At 29.0% G+C, this 26,650-nt stretch overlaps 4 protein-coding genes across 6 annotated transcripts in view; 1 reads left to right on the forward strand and 3 right to left on the reverse strand.

Moving 5' to 3' along the window:
* The window catches only part of LOC112688008, a 35,341-nt gene extending 30,189 nt beyond the window's left edge, over positions 1–5,152 (forward strand). Inside the window, exons 8-14 of the mRNA XM_025561015.1 lie at positions 2,252–2,363; positions 2,429–2,563; positions 2,977–3,105; positions 3,609–3,755; positions 4,061–4,150; positions 4,207–4,348; positions 4,449–5,152. Of these exons, the coding sequence (XP_025416800.1) occupies positions 2,252–2,363; positions 2,429–2,563; positions 2,977–3,105; positions 3,609–3,755; positions 4,061–4,150; positions 4,207–4,348; positions 4,449–5,152 (1,459 nt within the window). The remainder of the gene's footprint in view (positions 1–2,251; positions 2,364–2,428; positions 2,564–2,976; positions 3,106–3,608; positions 3,756–4,060; positions 4,151–4,206; positions 4,349–4,448) is intronic.
* Positions 2,190–6,630, reverse strand: LOC112688020. Of its 3 annotated transcripts, none has more exons than XM_025561027.1 (6): positions 6,462–6,630; positions 6,254–6,403; positions 6,009–6,192; positions 5,610–5,930; positions 2,416–2,542; positions 2,190–2,331 (listed from the first exon to the last, which is right to left on the reverse strand). In XM_025561027.1, the coding sequence occupies exons 1-4, from the start codon at positions 6,615–6,617 to the stop codon at positions 5,611–5,613; spliced, it is 810 nt and encodes a 269-aa protein (XP_025416812.1). In that variant the 5' UTR covers positions 6,618–6,630; the 3' UTR covers positions 2,190–2,331; positions 2,416–2,542; position 5,610. The 3 variants fall into 3 exon arrangements, with proteins under 3 accessions (XP_025416812.1, XP_025416811.1, XP_025416813.1); XM_025561026.1 differs by having other exon boundaries at positions 2,416–2,545; XM_025561028.1 differs by lacking the exons at positions 2,190–2,331; positions 2,416–2,542 and having other exon boundaries at positions 5,541–5,930.
* A 31-nt stretch (positions 6,631–6,661) lies between these two features.
* Positions 6,662–7,351, reverse strand: LOC112688021 (39S ribosomal protein L34, mitochondrial). Its single transcript, XM_025561029.1, has 2 exons — positions 7,090–7,351; positions 6,662–7,019 (listed from the first exon to the last, which is right to left on the reverse strand). Exons 1-2 carry the CDS (start codon positions 7,122–7,124, stop codon positions 6,788–6,790), a joined length of 267 nt encoding a protein of 88 aa, XP_025416814.1. The 5' UTR covers positions 7,125–7,351; the 3' UTR covers positions 6,662–6,787.
* Positions 7,352–14,148: 6,797 nt separating this feature from the next.
* LOC112688034 (platelet-derived growth factor receptor beta-like) lies at positions 14,149–19,491 on the reverse strand. The gene is made up of 13 exons (XM_025561048.1): positions 19,167–19,491; positions 17,525–17,649; positions 17,271–17,430; positions 16,530–16,636; positions 16,315–16,432; positions 15,985–16,209; positions 15,766–15,895; positions 15,450–15,681; positions 15,263–15,385; positions 15,069–15,198; positions 14,904–14,982; positions 14,717–14,822; positions 14,149–14,380 (listed from the first exon to the last, which is right to left on the reverse strand). Exons 1-13 carry the CDS (start codon positions 19,231–19,233, stop codon positions 14,282–14,284), a joined length of 1,701 nt encoding a protein of 566 aa, XP_025416833.1. The 5' UTR covers positions 19,234–19,491; the 3' UTR covers positions 14,149–14,281.
* Positions 19,492–26,650: the final 7,159 nt, after the last annotated feature.

The following is a 26,650-nucleotide window of genomic DNA, read 5'->3' on the forward strand; positions in this document are numbered from 1 at the left end:
AGAGTTTCAAGTCGGGGGCAGCGAATATTTTTACCGTCCCATACATGAGTGTTAAGTATTAACATTTTTAAGCTCAAATTTAAGCTTCAAAGCATATTTAAACTTTAAACACATAAAAGATTAGCTTGGTAGCAACACACTTTTTGGATAACCAACTTATTTTGTATTGAGCATTACCGGTTTGGCGGCCCAGCTTGAACCAGTTCGGCCCTTACAAATATATTTAAATCATCTAGGGGCAGCAAGAGCACACCTTGCTGCCCCTGTGCGCACGCCTATGCATACATATAATATATATGTATAATCATACTCCCTCTATCTTTTCACTTAAATGTTATAGGTTAAAATAATGGTTGAGATCACGAATGTGTTAAGAGATTGAATGGTTTAGCTTTACTTTTTTAATTATACTATATTTTGAATTATGATTTATTGATGTCGAATTAACATAATATCCAATATTTTCAATAAATGTTAAAGGTTCTAAAATACAATTTTTTGAAATGCAGTGATTTTTTGATAATTAAGAAATGAACGGAATTGGAGAATACATTATTGTTTATTGTTTAATTTATAAATTCTGATATATGTTTCTTGTTAAAAAAGGTAGAAATATTTAGGTACTTGTTTTCTTTTGGTAGTTTTTTGTTCTCGTTCTCTCTCAACAACACCCATTTTAATTAAATTTCATATGATTATAAAAATGTAATAAATGCAAATATTATATATGTATATATATATGAGTTCATAGAAATATAGTATATTTTATTGCATGATATATTATAAAACAGTAGAATAGCCACGATAAAAATATATTTATATTCAAATACGGGGGTGCTTAACACTCCCAAGTTCTAAATTAGTACCTCCAGTTTATTTTGAGGTAAAAATATTGTTTAAAGAGGATTATTTTGCATTTATAAGAAATAAGAATGAGTAAACTCCAATTTGCATTGATAATGCATTAATGTCACGATCGTACAATGTACATACATATGGTATTTGTGTTTATGTTACCTATGCATGTGATACTGTAATGATGGTCAAGTTTATGGTTGGAATACCATTTAGGATTTTGGTTTTGTTTACCGTCTACAGGTTTGATCGTTTATTGATAAAAAAATAATGATGTTAATTAATAATATTTAGTTATAACATAGAAAATTGCTACATTTATAATTAAATGGTAAAATTAAAACATTTTGTGCTAATTAATTGTAGGGCAGTGGTTCCCAACCCGGGGGGATTTAAATATGGCTCGGAGGGGAATAAAGTGATGATAAAATTACAAAAATAATTGTTATTTTACATTTACAATGTGTAAAATAAAAATTACTATATATTTTCAGATTATTCCGCATCAATAACAATTATATTTTATAATGTTAGCAGATAGACCTTTTCGCATTTAATCTAATATTGATAAGTATAAAGTTTTATTCGCACGACTAAAAAATCGCCTAAACACTAATATAAGGAAGGAATGAGATTTTTTAAAATTTAGCAGGGGCATAGGATGAAAAAGGTTGGGAACCACTGTTGTAGGTTGTTTGCTCTTCACGGATCACCTTAGGGTGGATAATTAATTATCGCTACAATTGTAGCGCCTATGATCATATGCAGAATAGGGCTCGGAGCTTATAGCATTTGCTTATTTTTACGATTTGACATAAAATATAACAAAGTGATATGGAATGATAAGTGTGTGTCATGTTATAACACGTTCAATTATGAAATTTGAATGTACTTTTTTTTTTTTGCTATTTTTAACAATTTTTTATAAAAATGCTTTTTTCCTGTTTTTTTGATTATTTTTACTTTTCTGCATATCACTGCTTAGTAATAAATGATGACGTACACCGTTGACCTAACTTAGATTTTTCAACTATTTATAAATATCGTTTATAGTTTATTTTTCAGAAAAACCCTTGTAAATCCATAAAAAATAAGGCAAAATGTTTAGAAAATCAAAGTTAGAATTTTTTAAAATATAAAGATTTATTTATTTTTTGAATTTTTGATTAAAATTTATAATATGGACTATATTTTTTTGTAGATTTAATTAATCTTAAATAATTAATTATAAAATCCGTAAAACATTTGAGAAAATAAATTATTAATGGTCCTATAATTTAAAATCTTAAATTAATTGTTGTACATTTATATTATATTTTTAAAATACAATAATGAATTTTAATATTTAACTTGTATAAGTATAATAATTTATTTTATAGATGTCTTTCAACGATAGGATTCGAAAACTTTGCCGTATATGTGGTGATGTGGGTTCTATTCACATATTTGGATCAATGGGACAGTCGTTAGATTTATCTGAAAAGATAAACACATTATTACCAATACATGTAAGTATACACAGTTTTGATTTTGTTTAAAAATAATTATTATATTTTTCACCTGTGAACTATAGACAACACTTAGTGACCGCCTTTCAACAGTAATATGCGAGGCTTGTGTTGGTCAAATTATTACAATGAGCCAAATAGTTGAGAAAGGAATTCACACAAATGAATTGATGATCAAACTGCTGAAAATGAAAGATGATGTAATTTAACTAATGTTTATTAATAGGTACCTATAAATTAACATAGACCTAAAAACCTAATACTTAAAACCTAACCTACTCTTAATCTACTTGTTTATAGGTCTATGTCTATTAAGAATGGAATATATTAAAAGATGTTCAATTATAATTTTTTGGACAGTATTTTCTATGTATTTCTTTTAAACTAACCTATTTGAATAAAAATAAATTAAATAAAAAAAAATATATATATATATATATAAGAATATTTTGAATTATTTTATTCATGAAAACATTTTTAATACATAATTTATGACAGCTTCTAATCAGAACAAACTTATCTATTATATTTAATAATTGAAATGTTTTATTACATTTTATACTTGAATTATAACTAAATATATTTTATACAGTTTTGATTCAATAATTTTTAGACTTTTCAAAAACGGATGTTACAACTTTGTCGTATTTGTGGAGATCCTGGAATGATGGATATATTTGGCCAATATGATGAAAATTATGTTTGCTTAGCTGATAAGATAAACTCATTTTTATTACTTCAAGTAACTATTTTCAATTAAAATTACTAAAAAAAACTATTTTGTGTCTAAATTTGTAATTTAGAGTTGAATACATCTACAGTGTGTTCATTATTAAAATAAATTAACTTAATATTATAATAAATATTTATATAATTCAAATTTCCCAATTTAACTGTCTATAATATTATTGAATTAATTTCTTTCAACTAAGAAACAAATTCTATGCATTTTCATTAATTGAAATTGATTAACTTAATGTTTTTTAAATACTTGGAAAATTATTTAATTTTGTATTTGAATATATGTTAATTCAGTTATTACCTACTTAGATTCTTTATTTATGGTAAATTTAAAATGAAACTTAATTAGTTGTATTTAATTAACTTTAACATAATTTATAAGTTTCAACAAATTAAGAATCGACAACACGCTACAGGTACAATTTATAAAAACCATTAATCTCATAAAATATAATTTTGTAAGATATATAAAATTAATAAATATAAATTAAATTAATTGTTTAGGTATCTCCTACAGATAAGCTTTCAATGAAAATTTGTCATAATTGTAGTAATCAAATAAAAGATGTGTATCCTATATTTGAATTTTGTCATAATACTACAAATCTAATGTTGATGATTATTGGAGACATGACAAAGGATATTATCAAAGTAAAGCTATTTAATAAATTGCAGAAATAAGTGATTTAAAACACTTAACATACTCTAGCATTTAAGTACATTACTTCTTTGGAGTTTTGTTTATTGTTAAAATATTTTTTGCAATAATATCTATACAAGTTTTATTAAAAAAAAAAAAAATAATAATAATATTATTAATAATAACAATAAGAAACTTCAATATTTTATAATTTGTGGAAATTTTAGAAAAAAATAATTTATCATCTTTCTTGCATAATATGTTTTTGGAATTTATTTAATTTGAAATTGTATAAATACATTATTTTATTTTATAGACTGAAACTGATCCAATAGAAATTACCTCTGAAATCACTGAAGCCTTTCAAGAAAACATTAGTTTGGGAAATAGTGAATTAAATATTGAGGTTAGTCCATATTAAATACTAATATGAGACATTTAACTTAAAGTTTGGATTTTTAGGATATTAATAACAAAGAAAATAAGTTTGGTAATAATTTTAACAGAGAAAAAAATGATGAAAAAAACATACTTATAAGTAAAGACAATTTTATAAATTCAAATCAGACACAATGTTTACGCTGCACAAATATTTTCACTAGTGGTTAGAAATTAGATATTTACTTAATTAATTTGGATTGATTTGGTTAATAACGACTATTATTTCTAATATTAGACATTTTGTAATTTATTTTGGTATGTAGGTACAGATTTGAGACATCATATTTTGTTGAACCATAATTTGAAAGAATTGGACTGCCATCATTGTTTCCGTCGTTGTTCCAATTTATTGGAGTTTGAAAGTCATGTTAAATTACATTTCCTTCCGGAATGTCCGTACTATAAATGCGATTTATGTTTGATGTGTTTTAACAGTTTAGGGAATCTTGTACGCCACATAAAAACTCATGACCTGCCGCGTATTGTTGAATGGGCACTAGCATACAATCTTCCTAATAGTTCTATTTCTTTTAACTGTCGTTACTGTAGCAAGATTTACACTCGTGAAACATCTAGACGAATGCACGAACGAAGTCATTTTGCATGTTTGATATGCGAGACGTGTGGAAAATTATTGCCAAACAAATCACAGTTGAATGTTCATCAGCGCCAGCATACTGGTGAAAGGCCGTATGGATGTATAAACTGTGGTTCTTCATTCAAATGTTTGTCTACTTTACGTCAACATGAAGTTGTACATTCGGAAAAAAAATACAGTTGTGAAGTTTGCCTGCGTAAATTTAGTCGGCCAGAAAAAGTTCGTATTCACATGCGAGTACATACAGGTGAAAAGCCTTATAATTGCTCTATGTGTCATAAAAAATATCAACAAAAAAATGATTTGAATCGGCATTTAAAAAAAAAACACGAAACACTAAATCAAATAAATATGAACAATTTCAGATAAAATTAGATGGAGGTAAAAATATTAAAAAAACCTATTGAATTTTTGAATTATATCAAAATTTTGATTACTAATATTTTAAACTATTAATATTTTTAATTATTATTTATCAGTTTTAATTATATTATACATTTTTAAATTCTTCTACTATATTATTATTATGAATTATTTATTAGTTATTTATTTCTGCGTGATTTTATTTTATTCATATTATAATTACTTGTTACTTTTAATTTGTTACAACATTACTTGTTTACTCATTTGTTAATCTTTCATTCTAAATATATAGTATATTCATTTCATACTTAATTTTTTAAGAACATAAATGTATTAATTAGTATTACTATTATTATTTTAATTTACATATTTATTTATAAATGATTTAGTCTAGTCAAATTGTATGTGATTTTATTTTAATAATAAAAAAAAGGTTTCTAACATGAATAATATCATTAATTACTCTAAGATTTTAGTTTTCTTCTGGAGCCCTCATTTAGTGCTCGAATACTTTTTGGATTTGAATTTAAAACAAGATCAACAAAAGCCATGGCTAACATGAGACCATTGGACATGAGTTCTCTTAGTATTGGTTCTTGAATCGATCTATAAGACAAAATAGCATCAATTGTAGGAACAACAGGTGTCACATGTTCAGGGAAGTTGCCCTTCAACATCAATGCAGTTATATCTTGTGAAGATATGATTTCTGTGCCAACAACAATGCGAAACAATCTTGCGTGCACACGTGCTCTCATCAGTATCACTTTGTTTGTGGTTTTTTCTATGTATAAAAAAATATTTATACATTTAACATTTTAATATATATTTCAAAGTAGAATCAAGTAATGATAAAATTTACTATTTTCTATTGAAGGATTTTCAATTTGATTTTTGTTATTGATAAGGGCAATTAACATAGCAAGTATTTGCAGTTTTACATAAAATAAATGTGCTCCAGCAACATTCACATTGTTGGGCATTTTCATGTAGTTTTCAACTAAGTAAACATCGCTTTCTGGTAAGTCTTTCATGAGAGTAGCTACCTGAATATAAACAACAATTTGCACTATGGAAATAACTGAATTAAGAAATAATATTACTTACACAATTATAGACGTCGTCTAAATGAAATTTATTCATATCTTCTGGCATAGATAGTAGTTTCCAACTATGAAGGATATTGTCCTTTCGAAGTATTGTCGTACAGATCATATACCGACCTGATATTTGTAGAGAAACTATCTTTTCAACAGACTACAAATATTTATCCAATTAGATATAATAGGGGAAATGTCATTTGATTATAAATTACCCGCTTCTGGTCTTCTGAAAGTATGGGCATGTAAAAATTGAAATTTCGATTTTGTTTTCGTTTAATTTGGCTAACTTCACTAAAACTACGGATCAAGCTTAACGGCCGAAGTCCATAAGATTTCAACATCACTAACATAAAAACGATAAACGACATTGGAGTATTACAGATATTCCAAGTGTAAAGCAAATAACTATGAGTGATTAAAAAATATTCTTTTATTAGTCTACAAGATACACATATAATGAGCACAAGATGCTGCACGAACACTAATGTTTTTTATAGTTATATTTATTATACAAAGAGACATGAGCAACGAAATAAAATCAATGGCTCAGGACGTATCGGCCTTTGAGTATTCTGCGCTGCAGCGTTCTCCTTCCCGCCAATGTGGCCATCCTCGTCCACCAGCCATGTTTTTTAATACGTTTCTTTTCGCTGGGCCGGGGAAAATGATAACGCGTTTTCGTGCGAATCAAGTCCACGGACCACGAGTTTGACGGCGCTAAGAAACCGGAAGACGAAGAGGGCACTCGAGGAGTAGCACCGGCAAATTTCCTAAAAGCATGTGCCTATTGTGAACATCTTGTCGCCACGGCGGACAGCAAACCAACAATTACAAACTTACTGAAAAGCGTTGCGTAGAATCTGGGCGAGGGACATTTCGTCTAGCGTATCAGTTACGGGAATCGATCGTGTGTACGCGAATAATGCTTACTTGTTCGGATCGGATGAATGGAAACTGCGAACAAGGTCGGCAAAACGTCCGCGACAAGTCAGAGGACTCGCACGTTCTCGCGTTGGTTTTCCGTTTCGTTTCCGAGACCGAGTGCAGTGCGCCTAATCTGATAGGGACTATCGGTTTTTGCGTGGTTCGACAGTATGATAATCATTGAACTAAATGATATTATCATATAGTTCAATGATGATAATACGTTGAAAATGTTCAACGACGGGTTTTTGAAACTGCACTATCAACATTCGAACACGGCACGCGCAGTGTCGCCGCGGCGAGAATATTCACACACAGAATATTCTCTCCGCAATGTTGCCACGCTGGTCCAATGGCGTATTTAGACTTACTTCTAGGCGGGGGAGGGGGACTTACATTTTTTCTTTAATTCATGTGTTCTCAACCTTTTGAGGTCCGAGCCCTCTTTAAAACTATTTTATGAGTTCACGCCCCACCCCTTCACTACTTTAAGATTGATGTATACATAAAATTTATATGTAAACTATACTTTAATGCAGGGGCTGGAACCGAATTCAAAAGAACCGGTTCTGGAACCCAAGAACCCTTAAAATATTGGGAACCGGAACCGAATTTTTACCAGATTTTTCCCAAATTAGAGCTTTTTACCTCTATATGCATCAGAGATGGAGAATGTTGAATTACTATATGATTTGCGGTATTGAATATTAAAAAAAACTATTTGTGTAGATTTGTATCAGTGTTGTATCAGTGTAGATTTGATTGTCCTAACATCAATGTTATTTAAATAAAGAATATATCCTAAAAGTTCATTTAACTGTACTACCTCACTTGCACAAAAAATAGTTACCAAAAAATGTGTTTAGGGGTGATCGTATAGAAATTATTGCAACGATATATTTTGTTGATTTTTCATATCAATCGTTTTATATAATCATTTTTTTTTTTGTAAATTAAATATAATAAAATGTCCCGTAAGTTAAAATTTTATTTATTTACAAAATTCAGACAGAATTTAAAGTATAACTTATTTACTCAAAAATTAACAAAAAAATAAAATAAAAAAGTAACAAATCCTTATGGTGTTGTAATCACAACTAAAAAATCACAGTTTAATCAAAATATATCATGTACATAACATTAACATAATTATAATAGTAGTAATTATGTTCATTCTTGTCATGAAAATCTCTTTGTTCATGACCACATTGATTTTAAAATCTTCATATGGTTACTATGAAAACATCACATCAATAATTGCTCTGTGAAATAACAAATATTAATATTATTACTTATTAGGTACTTATATTTTATTATTATTTATATTTCTAATATTCAACTATTTTATACAGTTATTAAAAAAAAATTAAATCACTTTTGTTTTTAATATTCAAAAATAAATTTGTATTTACTTGCTATTTCTGTTATTTTTTTTTGTTTTTTTGCAATTTTTTTTTGCAAATCAAGAATTTTTTTCTTTATTTTTTTAATTTTTTCCATTTTTTTCATTTTTTTTTTTGTAATCAAAATTGTCAAATTGATATGGTAACTTTTAATTTTTTCAGGATAAACCTGATTCAGTGAAAGTTGCCTGTAATAGAAATGTCACACATCAATCGGACGAAACATAATTGCGTTTGAATATGATGTATTTACACGCGAATAGGTTTAACTGTTAAAAAGGATTATGAAATGAATTTTAGGATAATTATTGTATTCATATTCCATGGATGCATCGATTGACATGAATATATTGAACCGATGGAGGCGAATAGCTATAAAGAATCGAATTCTACATCTTATTAAATTTCGATGGAATGTCGAAAAGTGTTAAATTTATATTGTTGTTTAAATATATATAATAACTTTATTAAGTCGACTGCTCTCAATGCGGGTTGTCAAAAAACACAGTATACATATTCAATATTGATATAAATTGGATTGTTTTAAAATTATAGTAAAAAATTATATAGATATAATTACGATTATTATAAAAAGATAAAATATATACTTGGTAGAATCGATAAAGATTTATAAAAGAAAAAAAACACATTTTATATGATACAAGTACCTCATCCATCACGATTTTACTGCTTTACTGAACACGTTTACTTACTTAAATCGTTCGGTTAGCCGATCGACGACCATTGTCTCCGTCCAACAGTCGGCGGTGCATAACCTTTTAACTTGACGTTCTCCAATGGTCAAGTCGAAATCCTCTTGTTTCCTTTTTCCTGGAAAAAAGAAACATAATTGCATACCTACTATAGGCATTGCCGTTGTTTTGAATAGTTCAGGCGTGAACGACCGAATTAGTATCTGATTAAGGTGTCTTCCGAAGTCTTACCACTAGTTACTGACATCTTTAGAAAATGAATACCACGAACAATTTGCGATTTTTATAAAATAACGTGGACGAATACCAAATGAAAACTAACGTTTCTTAATCGATGTATTAAAGTCAATATTAACAATTCCTTGACAACGTTATTTTGGTTGTCCTAGGATATTATAATAAACTTTGTATACCTAAATACGTAGAATTTCAGATTTACATAAAATTATTATTATTATTTATTTTTATTTTTAATATTTAAATACATTTACACTTTTAATTTGTTTATAGAACCAATACCGAACATTGTGGTCTACAGTAGGTTGGGGTGGGTCTTTGATTCTTAAACGTCTATCTAAAACCATTATAATAAGCATATAAGACATTAACATATTATGTTGTTTATTTTTCGATTGGTTGTTCATTCAGTTAGTGTTTCAAACAAGTATATTATACATTTTTCTGCACCGATAACATTCATTTTTATATCTAAGTAAAATCGTTGTTCCTCTCCAGTAAAAATGAAAAAGGTAATTTTTAAACACAGCAAATAGTAGCCTATGAAAAAAATCCTAAATTTCAAATCGAAAGTATATAGGAAATGTTATAGATTACATTAAAACCACACAACAAATACCGATTATAAACATCGAAGTGAAAATTAAAGCATATTTCTCTTAAATTTAGAAAAGCTGAGGAAATATTGGAGTATTATCGAGAAAACTTATGGGTGTTGATTAATTTTATCTATTAGCCTCCCCGCCTCCAAAATTTCAGGAAAATCAACGATTTTTAATATCACCTGTAATGTTTGCTATAGCACTAAGCACAGACAACATAAAATACAGGGCCGGTAGCAAAATAGGCAGCCGCCTAGGGCGGCAAATTTCGAATGCATCAAATCGATTTATTCGATTTATATTTCTATTGGAAGTGTTACAGCTTATTTTGAACATTAACAATTTTATATTAAACGTCGCTGTAGCACTCCGAATTGCTTCAACAATACCTGTATCGGTCGCATCAGGTGAACGAAGCTTTTCCAAATTAAAAGTAATAAACAACTAACTTAACCTTAATTTAGGTTGAATCGTTTTTACCTTGACGACACTTTCTAAACTATTCGGGCGACCATGTTTTGGTGTTACCGCATGACCACTAAGGCGAAGGGTTATCTCCTTTTCCCGAAAATTTGCTAGAGATTTATTATTTTTATATTATATTTTTGAAGTGAAAATACACGGGTTTTATTTGCTTGAGCAACAATTCGCTTACGTAGTAACCAAGAGTCTACAACTAAAAGTGACAATTAAAAGGTGCACTATGGTAAAATAATCGCAAGTAACATTTTCTTATTCTCATTTTGATTTTGTACCTGCCTAATAACTGTTGAGTAGATCTACCCATCTCGTATGTTTATCATATATTTTTACGATGTTGAGAAAATCGACCTCAACTGTTTTCATTTCGGGTTTTGACTCTTCTTACTGAATCTTTGTTCACAAATGTCGATAGTAGTTTAACTACATTGTCTCGTCAATTTACTACAACTTCTTCTGATTTTTGTGGTGTTGTCGAACAACTATCAAATTAACCTCTTAGTTTCTGTAGCATTGCTTTTTATTGTCATAATTTAACATTATAAACAGAGGCATGCCCAAAGCGGATGTTCACCTCCCATGTTTTGATGAAATTAGAAAAAAAGCATTGCTTAATATTTTTTATACAATTTTAGTTTATGATATTATTTAAGCATTTACCACAGTTATTCATAATATCCGTTGTCGATCTATCTTGTGCTATAAAATTAATCATTACCAAAATTATAATTTTGCACAATAATTACATTTGCAATATATGGTAGTAAAAATACTGATCCCCTTCGAAAAATAATTCGCACCTGATTACATTACAGAGTCTATTTCGTCGAGCCGTACCCAATGACAATTTAATCTCTTATTTTTAATGAACCATTAAAAGAATTGTCATATAGAAATTATCAAATATATTTTGAAATTTTCTTTTTTTGGAACTACGCGACATATTCTAACTACAACCTTAGCAGTAGCTCCTAAATCTGATTTATGTGATAATCTATAAATGCCGTTATTTTCTTGTCCGGTATATATTTCAAAATTATTGGAAAAGCATATCTTTTTTTTTGTAATTTTACTTTTTGTTTGTTCGACTTAGATAATGGTTTAAGTTTACGAGTATTTACTGCCAACAATTCTCAGAGTTGTACGATTCTCGCAGTTTTGACAAAGTTCGAGCAAATCATCAAAGACGGAGGCGGCGCATTGTATAGGCACTAAAAATACGTAATATGTAACTGTGTTCTATGACGGGCAAGGTATTAATTAATAATCATTTTTTATCCATGCGAATGCCATATTTCAATAATTTATTTATAATTACTACCATAGGCGTGCGCACAGGATGTGTTGTGTGCTGTTTTTATGACTTTTATTCATTCGGGGACATTGTTTAAATTTTAAGCTACAAATAGTAAAAATAAGTTAAAATAAATTAGCGTCTCCATAAAAATGGCAAAATTTTGACCCATGGGTTAACTCAAATTTATCCTTTTTTTTTAAAGAGGGTGGGTGTGGTGAGATTTGATAAGGCTCGTATAAAGGAAAGTGACCAAATTTTCTTATGACACAATGCATAGAAAATTCTTGCGCACGCCTATGATTACTATCCATTAATGCTCCAAGGCGATTTAAGCGTAATTGGTGTCGTGATATTTTACACAACTAACATGCATATTTAAGCTCCTCAATAAAAGCATCGTTAATGAGTGTCATTTTACTTTTAGATTATTGTGTAAATAAGATTGTATATTACTTGTTTTTTTTTAAATTTTTTTATTTTTATTTTGCTTTTGAAAATATCTTACTTGTTTAAATAAAAAAATTATCACCAGCGGATGATCGATGTTTGGCTGATGTGTTTAAATTTTACTCTCATATACCATTTAGTCAGTGTTTCCGAATTGCGTGCGAAATTCATTACCTAGCTCAAATTTCGTGCGTGGTTTTTTCGCGACAGAGTTAAGTTACATGCACAGAATTTTAAAATAAATTGTTTTCAATAGAAAAAAAAACATTGTGTATTATAATAATACATATCAAGTGTAAAGAATTAAAATAAAAAAAATTTATAAATTTTTCTAACTTTAAAAAAAAGTTAAAAAGTCAATTGAAAAAACCTTTACGAAAATTATTATATAAATAAATTAAACTGGCAAATTTTTGTTAGCTAATTTTTCTACGACATCCAAAAGTGTTATAATTTTATCTTCATACCGACCCTGTGGCTATCCCGAAGGGGGGTCTTGGGGGGGGGTGTCTCACCCCCAACGAAAACACCAGTCGGCAGTCGGACTTGTTTTATTATAGCCTAGGACCTAATTTTACTTACCGAAAACAAATATTACATATTTTTTATTACAGTGTACCCACGAATAAAATTTATATAACTACTTATTATACAATATAAAATATCATTATATATATATAATTAAATTGTAAATTTTAAGAACGTGCGACACTGATACATATATAGATGTTAAAAAGTAAAAATTGGACTACATATTTATACTACATACATTAAGTAAAAAATTGTAGTCGGCATTTTTTATATTATTTACCCCCTCTTGATTTTCATCTTTGGAACGGCCCTGCTGACGGATAATATCACTGATATAATTTTCCTTTTCTACTGCCTTACGTAATTTTTGTGTCAGATTTGAGCTACGTATTTTGACATAAATGCCAGTTTGTACATTTTTCAAACTTCTAAATCTGGAAAATATTTGAATACAAAGAGTAGAATATTTTATTAAGATTTGAATGAAACGATCCACAAGCATTAGTAGAATGCATTAAACTGTTCGAAAATTCGGTCCATACTGACGGCAGAAATTTACAGCTTTGTAAAATATAATTATTTTCAAAAAAGTTACAAAAATAATTTGTGTCTTATTTTTGTTATATTTATAATAGTACTACATAATACATACTACTAATACGAGCAGGTTGACGAAAACTTGTTGTCTGTTCAAACTTTTACGCATGCAATTTGGCCTGTTCCGAAAAATACCCTCACGTAACTCCATTTTATCACGAAAAAACTGCGCATGCAATTCAGTTTTCCTGAGGTGGGTAGTGATTAACTTTTTTCAAAATTATTGGGGCTTAAATAATGTGCAATAATGGGATATATATACCGGCTATTTAATTCGTGGTTACTACAATACAATTTTGAGGGATCACTCTTCTCCCACCCCTCGCCCAATAAATTACGTGCCCAAACGCAATGGCCATGATCACAATACAAATGAAATGCTACAAGGAGATGAAAGACTAAAAACTTCGATATTACGAGCATTATAATTAATCAATCGTTATATTTTTATCCTAGTTACTAAGAAAAATGAATGATATTACAAAATATGTTTGTATATTTATGCTAATCCTCATTTATATCTTAAGTAAACTATAGTAAATTCAATATTTTTCAATTAATAACAATAGAAAAATAACAAATATAATTAAAAAAACATTTAATTAAACAATTAATATTAATTATCAAGCATTTATCTCATATCTTATAATAAATATAGTCCTCTTACTAGTATATTATATCTCGAGAGGGTTTAAACCCATATTTACGAGTATTCCAATAATAATTAATACATTTCATACAAATTTTGTATGATAAACTATCAGTAGGATTTTCACTGTATTTTGTAATGGGTTTCAATTACTAAAATTTCGATGTAACTGGTATAAGAATGGAATAATCTTTTGAAGGTGTGTTTTCGTTATTCAGTTTCATATAAGTATCGTTTAAATGTCTCAGGTACTATGGATAAAATATCAATAATATTATAAGTACCGGTTTTTTCGAAATATTTTGATTTGTAAATAGATTATTAACCTTTGGTGTGCGTTCAAAGGGTGTTAAGTCAAAATAAATGATTTTTCAGTAGAATTTACTAAAACTTTTAAATATTTTCCTAAATTAGTTGTTACTTACATAAACTTATTTATACATCTTTTAAACTCATATATACTTTGAATTCAGTTTTTTCCAAAGTAATGAAATGATCATTTTTTTTCTTATCTCAAAAAATTGAAACATGACTTAACTCTTTTGGCCGCACATAAAAGATATACCTATTTAAATAGTTTTACTCACTGATATTGTGATATGTTTCAGTAAACTTTCCAGGCTATGAGTTATATTTTTAAATGATGGTCTCTTCGATGGATCGGTTTCCCAACATTTAAACATTATTTGAAATCTATATACAACAGAGTTTATAGTTTTAGAGCAGTATAATAACTATAGTCGTTCAATAAAGATACGTTTTTAAATGTTTTACATTCGTTTGTTGGCAAATAGAGGTTGCTCCATTCGGTAACCTTTGACCAATGCATTTAATAAATCTTTTACCCTTATATCTAGAAGTGTATAAGAAAAAAAATTATAAATACATTCCATTCTCACCAATGTGCTATTGAATGAATAAATTATAAAATGTATGTACTTGGATAAGGAGTAGCACCCAATGAGAATATTTCCCACAAAACGATTCCATATGTCCAAATGTGTGACTGAGTTAGGTAAACTCTATCGCGAAGTGATTCGATCGCCAACCATTTTTTGGGCAAATCACTCTGAAATTCAAAATCACCTATATTAGTGTTAAAATAATAAAATTAAAAATACACAATATCATACGGTTGACAAGATTTGGTAATTTTCATCGTGACTGTTCATTTTCAAAAATTCGAAATCACATATTTTTACGATATTCCCCTCGGTTAGTAGAATATTTTTTGTTGTTAAATTCAAATTAAATACCTTGAACATAAATATAAAAATATTTAATCTCACGTAGAAGTAATTTTTCATTGTGTGGACATACTCTTTTGCTAGCAATATATTCTAATCCTTGTGCTATTTGATACGACCAGCACACCAAGTCATAGGTGCACGATGGTTTATAATTACACTCCTCGAAATCCCCACGGTAATTCAGATACCATTTTGTTTCGCCGGGCATCAAGTATTCATTTTCATCAAAAATTTGTATACTATCTTCGTCGTGTTTTTCAATGAAATGTTTGTTTTCAGCATTATTTGAGCTATAAGGATTTCTAGTTGATGAAAATTAAAAACAATCCTTTCATTTTTTTCTACTATTTAACGTGGCTCCAAAATTAGCTCTAAATTCGAATTACCTTGATGATGTATGAATATTAAAATCTAGATCTCCATTAGGATTAATTTGGCTAATAAAACTGCTTCTTTGACTTGATAAATAGTAATGGATGTTTCCGAAACAACAATACTCAGTGATCATCATCAATTCTATAAAACAGGTATTAACATACCTTGTTAATACTTTTATGTTATTTAACCATGTATTAATATTTTCGAGTTTTTTTTATTTTTATTACTTTTGTTTATGCTTCCCGTATATGCTCCGAGTAAGTTGACTATATTCAAGTGCATTCCAATATGAATCATAATATCCAATTCAGAGCGTATAGCATTTATATGTTTTTGATCAGTATTCGATTTTGCCATTTTCACACAAACAGTGGTAGTGGTCACATTGTTAATCATACCGATAGCCTCAGCTTTGCAAACAACACCGAATTTTCCTAGACCTAGTTCTTTACCTACGAAAATACAAATAAACGAAAAATTAATATTATTAGAAATGAAGCGGTAGATAACTATTGTTTGTTGTCATTAACTCAAACATGAGTACATATTTATAATACCGAGTTTCAGTTGCAGTTTAGAAAATTCAAAAATTTTCACATCGGGAAGTAGATCCAGTTGTTCTTCGATTCTCGAATTTCTTTCTGAGTCGATCCTGAACTGGGTAATACACATATACTGTATACATATTAAGTATTTTTAATAAAAAATTTTGATAAGCGTATAAAATATTTAATAATTGAATAGGTATATAAATTATAAATGCCTGTTTTACCAATATCCGTTTTAAGTTAAAAAACGACATCGTGTAGAATGCTGTGATCAACATTGCGCAACAAATAAATATAAACATATATGGGTTATGCATGTAGTCTGGTTTATCTGCAAAGCAAAAATATTGTTTGTAAATAGTGTAAATAAGAACCAGCAACAATTATCTAGTGATAAAGTCGGGCGAGAATAAAGCATTTAGTTATTGAAATACCAATAAAGTGAAAAGTGAGCCGCGATTACCACTCACTTATTGGCAGTTTTTCTTTAGGGATATTTCAATTTTCTTTCTCTTTCCATGTAAAATATTTGAAAACAGTGATTAACAACAATTTTGTTGTATATATATTTCATTTGAATAAAAATGAAGTGTCTATGGTGTAGGAAAATACATTAATAACACGTCCCTACATTGTGGAAGTGTAAAATGTTTACGGAATGTGTATTTAATTGAAACATGCATAAAATACGCGTCAGCTGTCGTTCGTCCGCTAAATGAAGAACTCCTAATTGTGAAAAAAATAGTAAATAAATATTTAATGTTTTCATACAAATCATTCTGATTGCATACGAAAATCGACAGTGTACGTTCCCTATCACAGACAACAGTGGTTTAGTATATACAAGAGCCATACAAACAACACAATTCGAAGAATTGAACTATTGTCCAAAATATTGGAAGTCATATTGAAAACAAAGTACCTATAATATATATTGTGTTACATCGAATATTTTTACAGCTTACCAAATATTTTTAACGTGTAATTTTTGTGTACAGAATCCGTCAACGTTACATTGCATATGTATTCGCCTTCATCTGCCGCAGTAACATTTTGAATAATTATCACACTAACAGTTAGATTTTCCAAATTTTTGACGAAATGGTTCTCGACAACCCGTCCATTCTAATTGAAAACAATTGTTAAATATTGAATATATATGTTTAAACTCAAATGTATAATATGAATTAATGCACGTATAACGTAGTGAAACGCATACTTGAAGTTGCTGTTCGTTGGGCACTTTCCAATCAAATTTGACGTCAACATCTATGTTCACGGTGCAGTTAAGACTTACATTTTGACCAATAACTATTTGATCTGGACCGTTGATATTAACTGTAACTGAAAATAATATGATTGTAAAACGTACAGTTTTCATGTATTTTTTTAATTTTTTTTAAAAACGCCATTCAAAATCGCACTGTACCGTTTTCTAAGCTTAATGTTTTTAACTTAAGGGTTTTGTGTATATTGTAAACATATAAAGATCTTGATATCTCTATGGTTGGTATGCACTGGTATAAGAAACACTTGGGGAAAGTCTCTGATCATACAATCTAATGGTAAACTATAATAACACGTCATAGTGTCGAGAATAGGTTAGTATTAATATAAATTAATAGAATTTAATGAGATAATTTAAAAATTTAAATTAAATTATTAATTTAAGAAGTTAATATTAAAACTAGGTAGATAAATCTTTCGTAACGACATTTAGGTGATTTTTAAGGAGTTATAAGATATAGTTGTATAGTAATATGTAGCAGTTTGTACGATTGTTTTTTTTTTTTTTTTTTTTTTTTTTTAGGCGAGGTGCAATGTTTGGTTAGCCATGAGAGGATTTTTGTAGACGGAAAAATTGTTTTTTTTTCGGTATACTCAGCTACAATAGTATTTGGGGAGATGGGTTGGTCAGCGATGAAAGTGTTAAAAAGAAGAGAAGCGGCTAGCATTACTTGTGGGACTCTAGCGTATATTGTGGATATAGATGATAAAATTCAGTGGTAACGAACAGAAAATTGACGTTCAGCAACGTATAAATGAAATCTTAAAAAAAAGTGGATGGTAAAATTTTTTTTTAATTTATAAAATGAGTCGGCGTATAACAACTCGATTGAATACGATGTCATCGAAGAAGACTGTCGTGCAATTTTTTTTTTTCAGTAAGGATGAAATAGTATTTATTACACGATTAATTTGATGATTTGTAGAGTGATGATCGAGGAAACCGAATTGCGTATTTGGGGTGATTCCTGAGTTAGATATTATTGAGTTAAGTATTTCGAGGAATAGTTTTTCTAGGACTTTTGTAAAAAAGGAAGGAGCCTAATGTGTATGTAAGATATAGGTGAATCGGGTGGTTAGCCTGGTTTTGGAATTACAATTATAATAGAGAATTTCCACTGAAATGAAAAGTTTAAAAGACGGAGTATGGCATTTAACATATGCAATAAGAGTTAAAGTTTTACTTGGTAGACGTTTCACAATTTCACACGTTATGAAATTGAAATCTGGAGAACCCGAAATATAAAAATAATTATATCGGTCGGCATGAAGCGTGAAAAATCATAGAATTATTCTCGTTCACAATGTATAATAGAGTTAAAAAATGGAATTATATTTTCGATGTTTTTCTAAAAAACGTTTAGATTAACGATATTGCAAAATGACGTACCCGTTATACTGCAGTGATGTTATTTGCTTATCGATTTTAACCATGGCATTAATTACGCATCGAGCATACCACATATAATTTTAATTGTATGTCACACAAACGTACCAGACGTTGGACGTACAATTCCCTTATTAATTTTAACTTCGTGAAAAAAGACCTGCGGTAATTAAATATGATGACTCACTGTTTTCACAAACGGAGCCCAAAGTATAATAGCCACAAAGCAACAGACAGCTGATAAAATGCTTCATTTCTTCGGCGTTTGGATTTGTATTAGTAATTTGTTCATCAACAAGGTATTAGTTCTATTTTTTGTACGGTAATGTTGGATTACAACTTCCTTTTTTAATTTTCTTGCAGCTGCCGATAACGAGTCCTGCAGCTATATATGGATATATAGGTAGTTGGTCAAATGTTTTACTGAATATCTTCCATCCAATCGACCGCGATCGTTCCAGACGATATGTTACTTATTATACCATTATACTTTTCACGTACCTAATTTTCAAGTACGGTTGATTGCCGAATGGTGACTGATGCGCTGGAATGTTGGATTCATCTGATCTGTTTTGTCCTAATATGGTAAACGCGAAATATGAATCATTGAAAATCGTTACGTTATTCCTTGATAACGGGCATAAAATAATTACAGATAAATTTAATAAATGTAATAGAACTGCGAGTCGATGTTTTTTTTCATATTTGATGCATTTCCGCTGTCGGTTGCCAATAAATACGCCGATTTGGCGAGCTCTATTTTTTAAATATTGAGATGAGAAAATTATTAAAATATATGTTATATTAAATTAAAATGTACTCTAGATAAGTATACATTATACAGGGATCAAATCCGAAACTAAAAAAACCCAATAAGTTCCATTCCCTGGTATATGGTCAACCTCTAATATGATGAATTCAGCAATTCTAGGGATTTTGTTTTGAAATTCAATTTTATTTTTACGAAGAACTGATTCATTGATTGTGGTACGTTTGTGGTAAATTTCACTTTATTTTTTGTATTTTTTTTTTACCAATTTAAATACTGGTTATGCGACTATAATTACTATTAATCAAGATAGGTGGAAAACAATTGTCTAGCGGTATTTGTATATCGAAAAATAAAGTTTAAAGATACCATTATTAATAATCTTTAATGGGCTTTTAATCGTACTAAGTATAGTATGCATATAATTTGTTAATAAAAAAAAATGAAGTAGTTTTGTGAACGCCAAGTGGTAAAAACCCATTAAATATGTGTGTTTTATCGTTGATTATAGAATAGATCTATTATATAATCAACGATTAAATGCATTTATGAACAAGTATGTAATATAAAACTTGGGGTTTAAATTCGGCGTGATATGAATCATAGACATTTTATACCTCCATAGACGTGCATACACTTAGTACAAATATGCAAATGCACATAAATCCGGACTCTACTAATAAATTTTCTCCCGACATACTTTTATCGTACCAATTAATTTAAAGATAACGTGACATAAAACGATTAGGTTGACGTTGCGTTAATTTTTTTTCTCCAAGTTTTAAAATATAATAAGTTCAAAAAATAAAAATAAAAATAAAATAAAAAAAAAATCAATAAAAATTGTATTTCGTAATAACTGCTTGCTCCTTCCCGGCAGTGTACACGCCCCCCAATTTGGGAACCAGTGATTTAGAACGTTTGGAATCATTTAGGTTTTTATCAGATGAAAAATATAAAATTTCTTTAAAAATATGTAGGTATTTACAATATTATCCGTTCCCAGATCATCATTAATTTGAGATATTAGATTCCGGCTCACGGATTCCTATAACTCGATAATACAACGATTTTTCATAATTAAAAAAAAAAATCATCCGGCATATGTTCTGAAATTTTATACTACAATACCGTATTGAAAATTCGAAAGTATTTATTCCGAAATGTAACTAAAATTACTATCGTATCGTACAAGAGGAAACTACGTGTTTTTTGGTGTCTCATGAGTCATCGCCCATTAGATAATTTTTAATCAGATGGAATATTTAACTTTCGACCAACGCTTGACTATTGCATTTTCTGTTATATTTTTATCGTAAATAATTATTAATAACTCAATAATTTGCCCGTATTTTTAGCGATTTCGATTCGAAACATTGTTAAAACCGGTATAATCAATTAAATACAATATTTGGGTACAGATAGAACGGTGAAAAAATGTTTAACGACAGGATGATGGACATAGTGAAAGGGTTGCAATTGAATAAAATTAGATACGTACCAAGTCCACGGAAAGATAAAATTATCCGTCGGGGAAAAAAAATAATAAAAATTGTTTATTTTTAGCCGAATCGGAGAACACAATATACTTACGGTTTCGGGGCGATAACTATGCAGGAATTTCTGATTTTTTTTTCTTTCCCGGTTCCCGTCGATATAATATTACACAGACGGATTTAAAATGTGACCGAACACCGTCGAAGAATCTATTCGGACGAAAAATCCCTCGCATTGCCAGACATTTTCGACGCTGACGTTTGGTCCGTCTGATCTATGCACCGGCTTTCGGCAAAAAGACCGTTCCTGAAGGAAAAATTAAACCTAGATGACTATTGTCCGATGAAATCTCAGGGATCCAGTGTGACCATTACCATGGATGCGTCAACGTTAAAAAGTCAAAACCAACCAAATTTACAATGGTAGTTGAAACTTGTAACTGATTTGATAGGTCGTCCGAATCGGATCTACCAAAACCATCTCATTCTTCGTGGTCAATACTTTAATTCAAAACCGTTATCGGATTCATAACGTTTTACTGGAGCCGATCACACTTCCATGCTTCTCTGTCACAGCCGTAAATAGAGCGGTTTAGCTTTCGAACACCGAATATCACGCCAAGCACCCGTCACCCAAATTAAATATTGTATTCGAACCTTTCGTCGTTTATTATATTAACTACATGTACGCGGTATGCACAATCTTGCAACATTACGTTGTATTCTATTGTTATTATTCCGTTTTTCAATTTTGATCGGGACTGAACTTCTAGAATTTGTACCCGTGCCGCGTCTTATTATCATTAAATTATTCGTGTAATGATCAATGTACTTTGGATGACAAATGTAATGTACTCGGTCCAAGTATTAGACACAATGAAAATAATATTCTCAACTATTTTCTTAACCAACATTAATGTAAAATTAAAAGTAATTTAAATGTACATGATCATTTTTACAATCATAAGTAATTATTAAATATTAAACAATAAAAGATCCCGCAACAGGTGTCAAAACAAATAAGAATGTTAGTTCGAAAAATTATTATGTATATCGGTTGATGATCGATTCATCGGTTGATTCATGGTCGAAATGTATGTAAAGATAGAGAGCGAACGATTTTGATACTTGCGATTTAATCAAAAAAAGCTGCGTGCAGAAGATTCTCAAAACAATTGTTAGATATTGGAGATGGGAAAGTTACTACAGATGAAACGGAATGTATAAAATTACCGACCGATTTCTGCACAATCATTTATTCGCAAGATGCTCTTATTGACTAGATATTTTCCAATGTACACAGACAATACACAAATCATGAGTGGCTGGCAGAAAGGGCAATTTTAGTAGTAAAAAATGTGGACGTCAATGAATCGAATCTCAAGATAAACATTTATTACCAGGAGACATGGTGTATATCTATAGATATAGTTTGCTATGCTACTGAAGCTGTAAATTATCTAACAGAGTTTTTAAACTTATTGGACTTACCAGGCATGCCACCGCATAATTTACAATTAAAGGTTTGTCCTCCGGTTATTTTGCTTCATAATTTGACCTACCACGGTTGTACAACGGCACGCGATAAGTTGTTAAAAAATTAATGAAAAATGTTATCGAAGCCATAATTTTAAATGGCAAATTCCGAGGTGAAAATATATTATTACCACGAATCTCTATTATAATCACAGATGTGCCAATACAATTTAAATGCCTTAAATTTCCAATTAGATTGGCATTTGCAATGACTATCAATAAGTTTCAAAGCCAAACAATGTCTGTAGCTTAGATTTGAGTACATCATATTTTTCCCACGGATAATTATACGTGGTGTGCTCTCGAGCCATCCAGTTTTTTGTGGCGAAAGATGGGATAACAAAAACTATTGTTCACTCTGTTGCATTAAGGGATAGATATTGTTTTTTACTAATATTGTCATAATTAGCGATATATATAATTTTAATGGATCAATTTTAATAAATTATTAAAAAAATAAATGTTTGATGTTTTTTTATTTTTATATTTCGTCACCATTCATAGCACTCCATATTTCTTCCTTACATCCTTATCCTTACCCACATTCTTACATGCCTATATTTAATTAGTTATTTTTTTCTAGCAAAATATTCTCTAGAAATAATTTATATGACAAAACAACGTTTGTCGGGTCAGCTAGTTAAATATAATAAAATGTCCCGTAACTGATAATTTTATTTATTTACAAAATTCAGACAGAATTTAAAGTATAACTTATTTACTCATAAATTAACAAAAAAATAAAATAAAAAAAGTAACAAATCCTTATGGTGTTGTAATCACAACTAAAAAATCACAGTTTAATCAAAATATATCATGTACATAACATTAACATAATTATAATAGTAGTAATTATGTTCATTCTTGTCATGAAAATCTCTTTGTTCATGACCACATTGATTTTAAAATCTTCATATGGTTACTATGAAAACATCACATCAATAATTGCTCTGTGAAATAACAAATATTAATATTATTACTTATTAGGTGCTTATATTTTATTATTATTTATATTTCTAATATTCAACTATTTTATACAGTTATTAAAAAAAAATTAAATCACTTTTGTTTTTAATATTCAAAAATAAATTTGTATTTACTTGCTATTTCTGTTATTTTTTTTTGTTTTTTTGCAATTTTTTTTTGCAAATCAAGAATTTTTTTCTTTATTTTTTTAATTTTTTCCATTTTTTTCATTTTTTTTTTTGTAATCAAAATTGTCAAATTGATATGGTAACTTTTAATTTTTTCAGGATAAACCTGATTCAGTGAAAGTTGCCTGTAATAGAAATGTCACACATCAATCGGACGAAACATAATTGCGTTTGAATATGATGTATTTACACGCGAATAGGTTTAACTGTTAAAAAGGATTATGAAATGAATTTTAGGATAATTATTGTATTCATATTCCATGGATGCATTGATTGACATGAATATATTGAACCGATGGAGGCGAATAGCTATAAAGAATCGAATTCTACATCTTATTAAATTTCGATGGAATGTCGAAAAGTGTTAAATTTATATTGTTGTTTAAATATATATAATAACTTTATTAAGTCGACTGCTCTCAATGCGGGTTGTCAAAAAAACACAGTATACATATTCAATATTGATATAAATTGGATTGTTTTAAAATTATAGTAAAAAAATTATATAGATATAATTACGATTATTATAAAAAGATAAAATATATACTTGGTAGAATCGATAAAGATTTATAAAAGAAAAAAAACACATTTTATATGATACAAGTACCTCATCCATCACGATTTTACTGCTTTACTGAACACGTTTACTTACTTCAATCGTTCGGTTAGCCGATCGACGACCATTGTCTCCGTCCAACAGTCGGCGGTGCATAACCTTTTAACTTGACGTTCTCCAATGGTCAAGTCGAAATCCTCTCGTTTCCTTTTTCCTGGAAAAAAGAAACATAATTGTATACCTACGATAGGCATTGCCGTTGTTTTGAATAGTTCAGGCGTGAACGACCGAATTAGTATCTGATTAAGGTGTCTTCCGAAGTCTTACCACTAGTTACTGACATCTTTAGAAAATGAATACCACGAACAATTTGCGATTTTTATAAAATAATGTGGACGAATACCAAATGAAAACTAACGTTTCTTAATCGATGTATTAAAGTCAATATTAACAATTCCTTGACAACGTTATTTTGGTTGTCCTAGGATATTATAATAAACTTTGTATACCTAAATACGTAGAATTTCAGATTTACATAAAATTATTATTATTATTTATTTTTATTTTTAATATTTAAATACATTTACACTTTTAATTTGTTTATAGAACCAATACCGAACATTGTGGTCTACAGTAGGTTGGGGTGGGTCTTTGATTCTTAAACGTCTATCTAAAACCATTATAATAAGCATATAAGACATTAACATATTATGTTGTTTATTTTTCGATTGGTTGTTCATTCAGTTAGTGTTTCAAACAAGTATATTATACATTTTTCTGCACCGATAACATTCATTTTTATATCTAAGTAAAATCGTTGTTCCTCTCCAGTAAAAATGAAAAAGGTAATTTTTAAACACAGCAAATAGTAGCCTATGAAAAAAATCCTAAATTTCAAATCGAAAGTATATAGGAAATGTTATAGATTACATTAAAACCACACAACAAATACCGATTATAAACAGCAGTTCGAGGGATTTTGTTTTGAAATTCAATTTTATTTTTACGAAGAACTGATTCATTGATTGTGGTACGTTTGTGGTAAATTTCACTTTATTTTTTGTCGTTGGTGTTTTTTTTTTACCATTTTAAATACTGGTTATGTGACTATAATTACTATTCATCAAGATAGGTGGAAAACAATTGTCTAGCGGTATTTGTACATCGAAAAATAAAGTTTAAAGATACCATTATTAATAATCCTTAATGGGTTTTAAATCGTACTTAACGCATTGAATTTATGCTTACACTGAACTTAAAGCGATAAAATTAATTATCAATACAGTAAAAAAAAATGTTACAGCTTAATATTACGATTAATACAATTTACTGCGTATGGTACGCGCAACCGTAGGATATATTTCATCATAATTTTAACGTGTGTAATGTGATTTATCATTTTTTTATTCAATGCAATTAGAATTAAGCGTATAAAATACGTCCTAACCCATTCCTTGTTCAACGCAGAGTAAAATGTAATACAACTGTGGGGCGATAACGGATGAAAAGTTTCGAATTATAGAGTAATCTATGAAAATCTCGAATGTACCAGATTCAATGTAAAAATAATCATGAAAAAAAAAAATGATTTTTTCATCTTAGATAACCCTTAGATACCCATCAGCATTTTCATCTAGATATGGTAAAAGAAAAAATAAATATAATATAGATGAAATAACTATGATAGATAAATTAATTTAGATAAATCTCAACCAGGGACTGGAACCGTTTAAATTTATTGGTATCGGTTCCGGTACTGGTTCTCAGAAAATAAAATAAGTGTTTTGGTTCTATGATTAAAATTAATAAAGGTACCGGTTCCAGATAATTTCGGTACCAGTTCCTGTTATCAGTAAAATATAATATTATTTCTTATCAACGAAAAAAAAAATAGTGAATATACTCAAGGGCGCTAATAGGAAAATTCTCAAGGGGGGAGGTTAACATTTTAATTTATCAATCTATTCATAAATAGGATGACCCACGATATAGGGAAGGTTTTAAAATTTTACATTATACATATTGTATATAACAAACTGGAAGACTATAAAATAATAATTATTTAACCAATTTACCATAAAAGTAATTTATTGAAATTTTTATTTAATTAATAATATAAATTGGACACTTAAAACATTAGTTATATTTATTAAAATATTA

Source organism: Sipha flava, unplaced genomic scaffold, assembly GCF_003268045.1.
Source record: "Sipha flava isolate LNK unplaced genomic scaffold, YSA_version1 36_pilon_pilon, whole genome shotgun sequence".
NCBI classification, from domain to species: domain Eukaryota; kingdom Metazoa; phylum Arthropoda; class Insecta; order Hemiptera; family Aphididae; genus Sipha; species Sipha flava.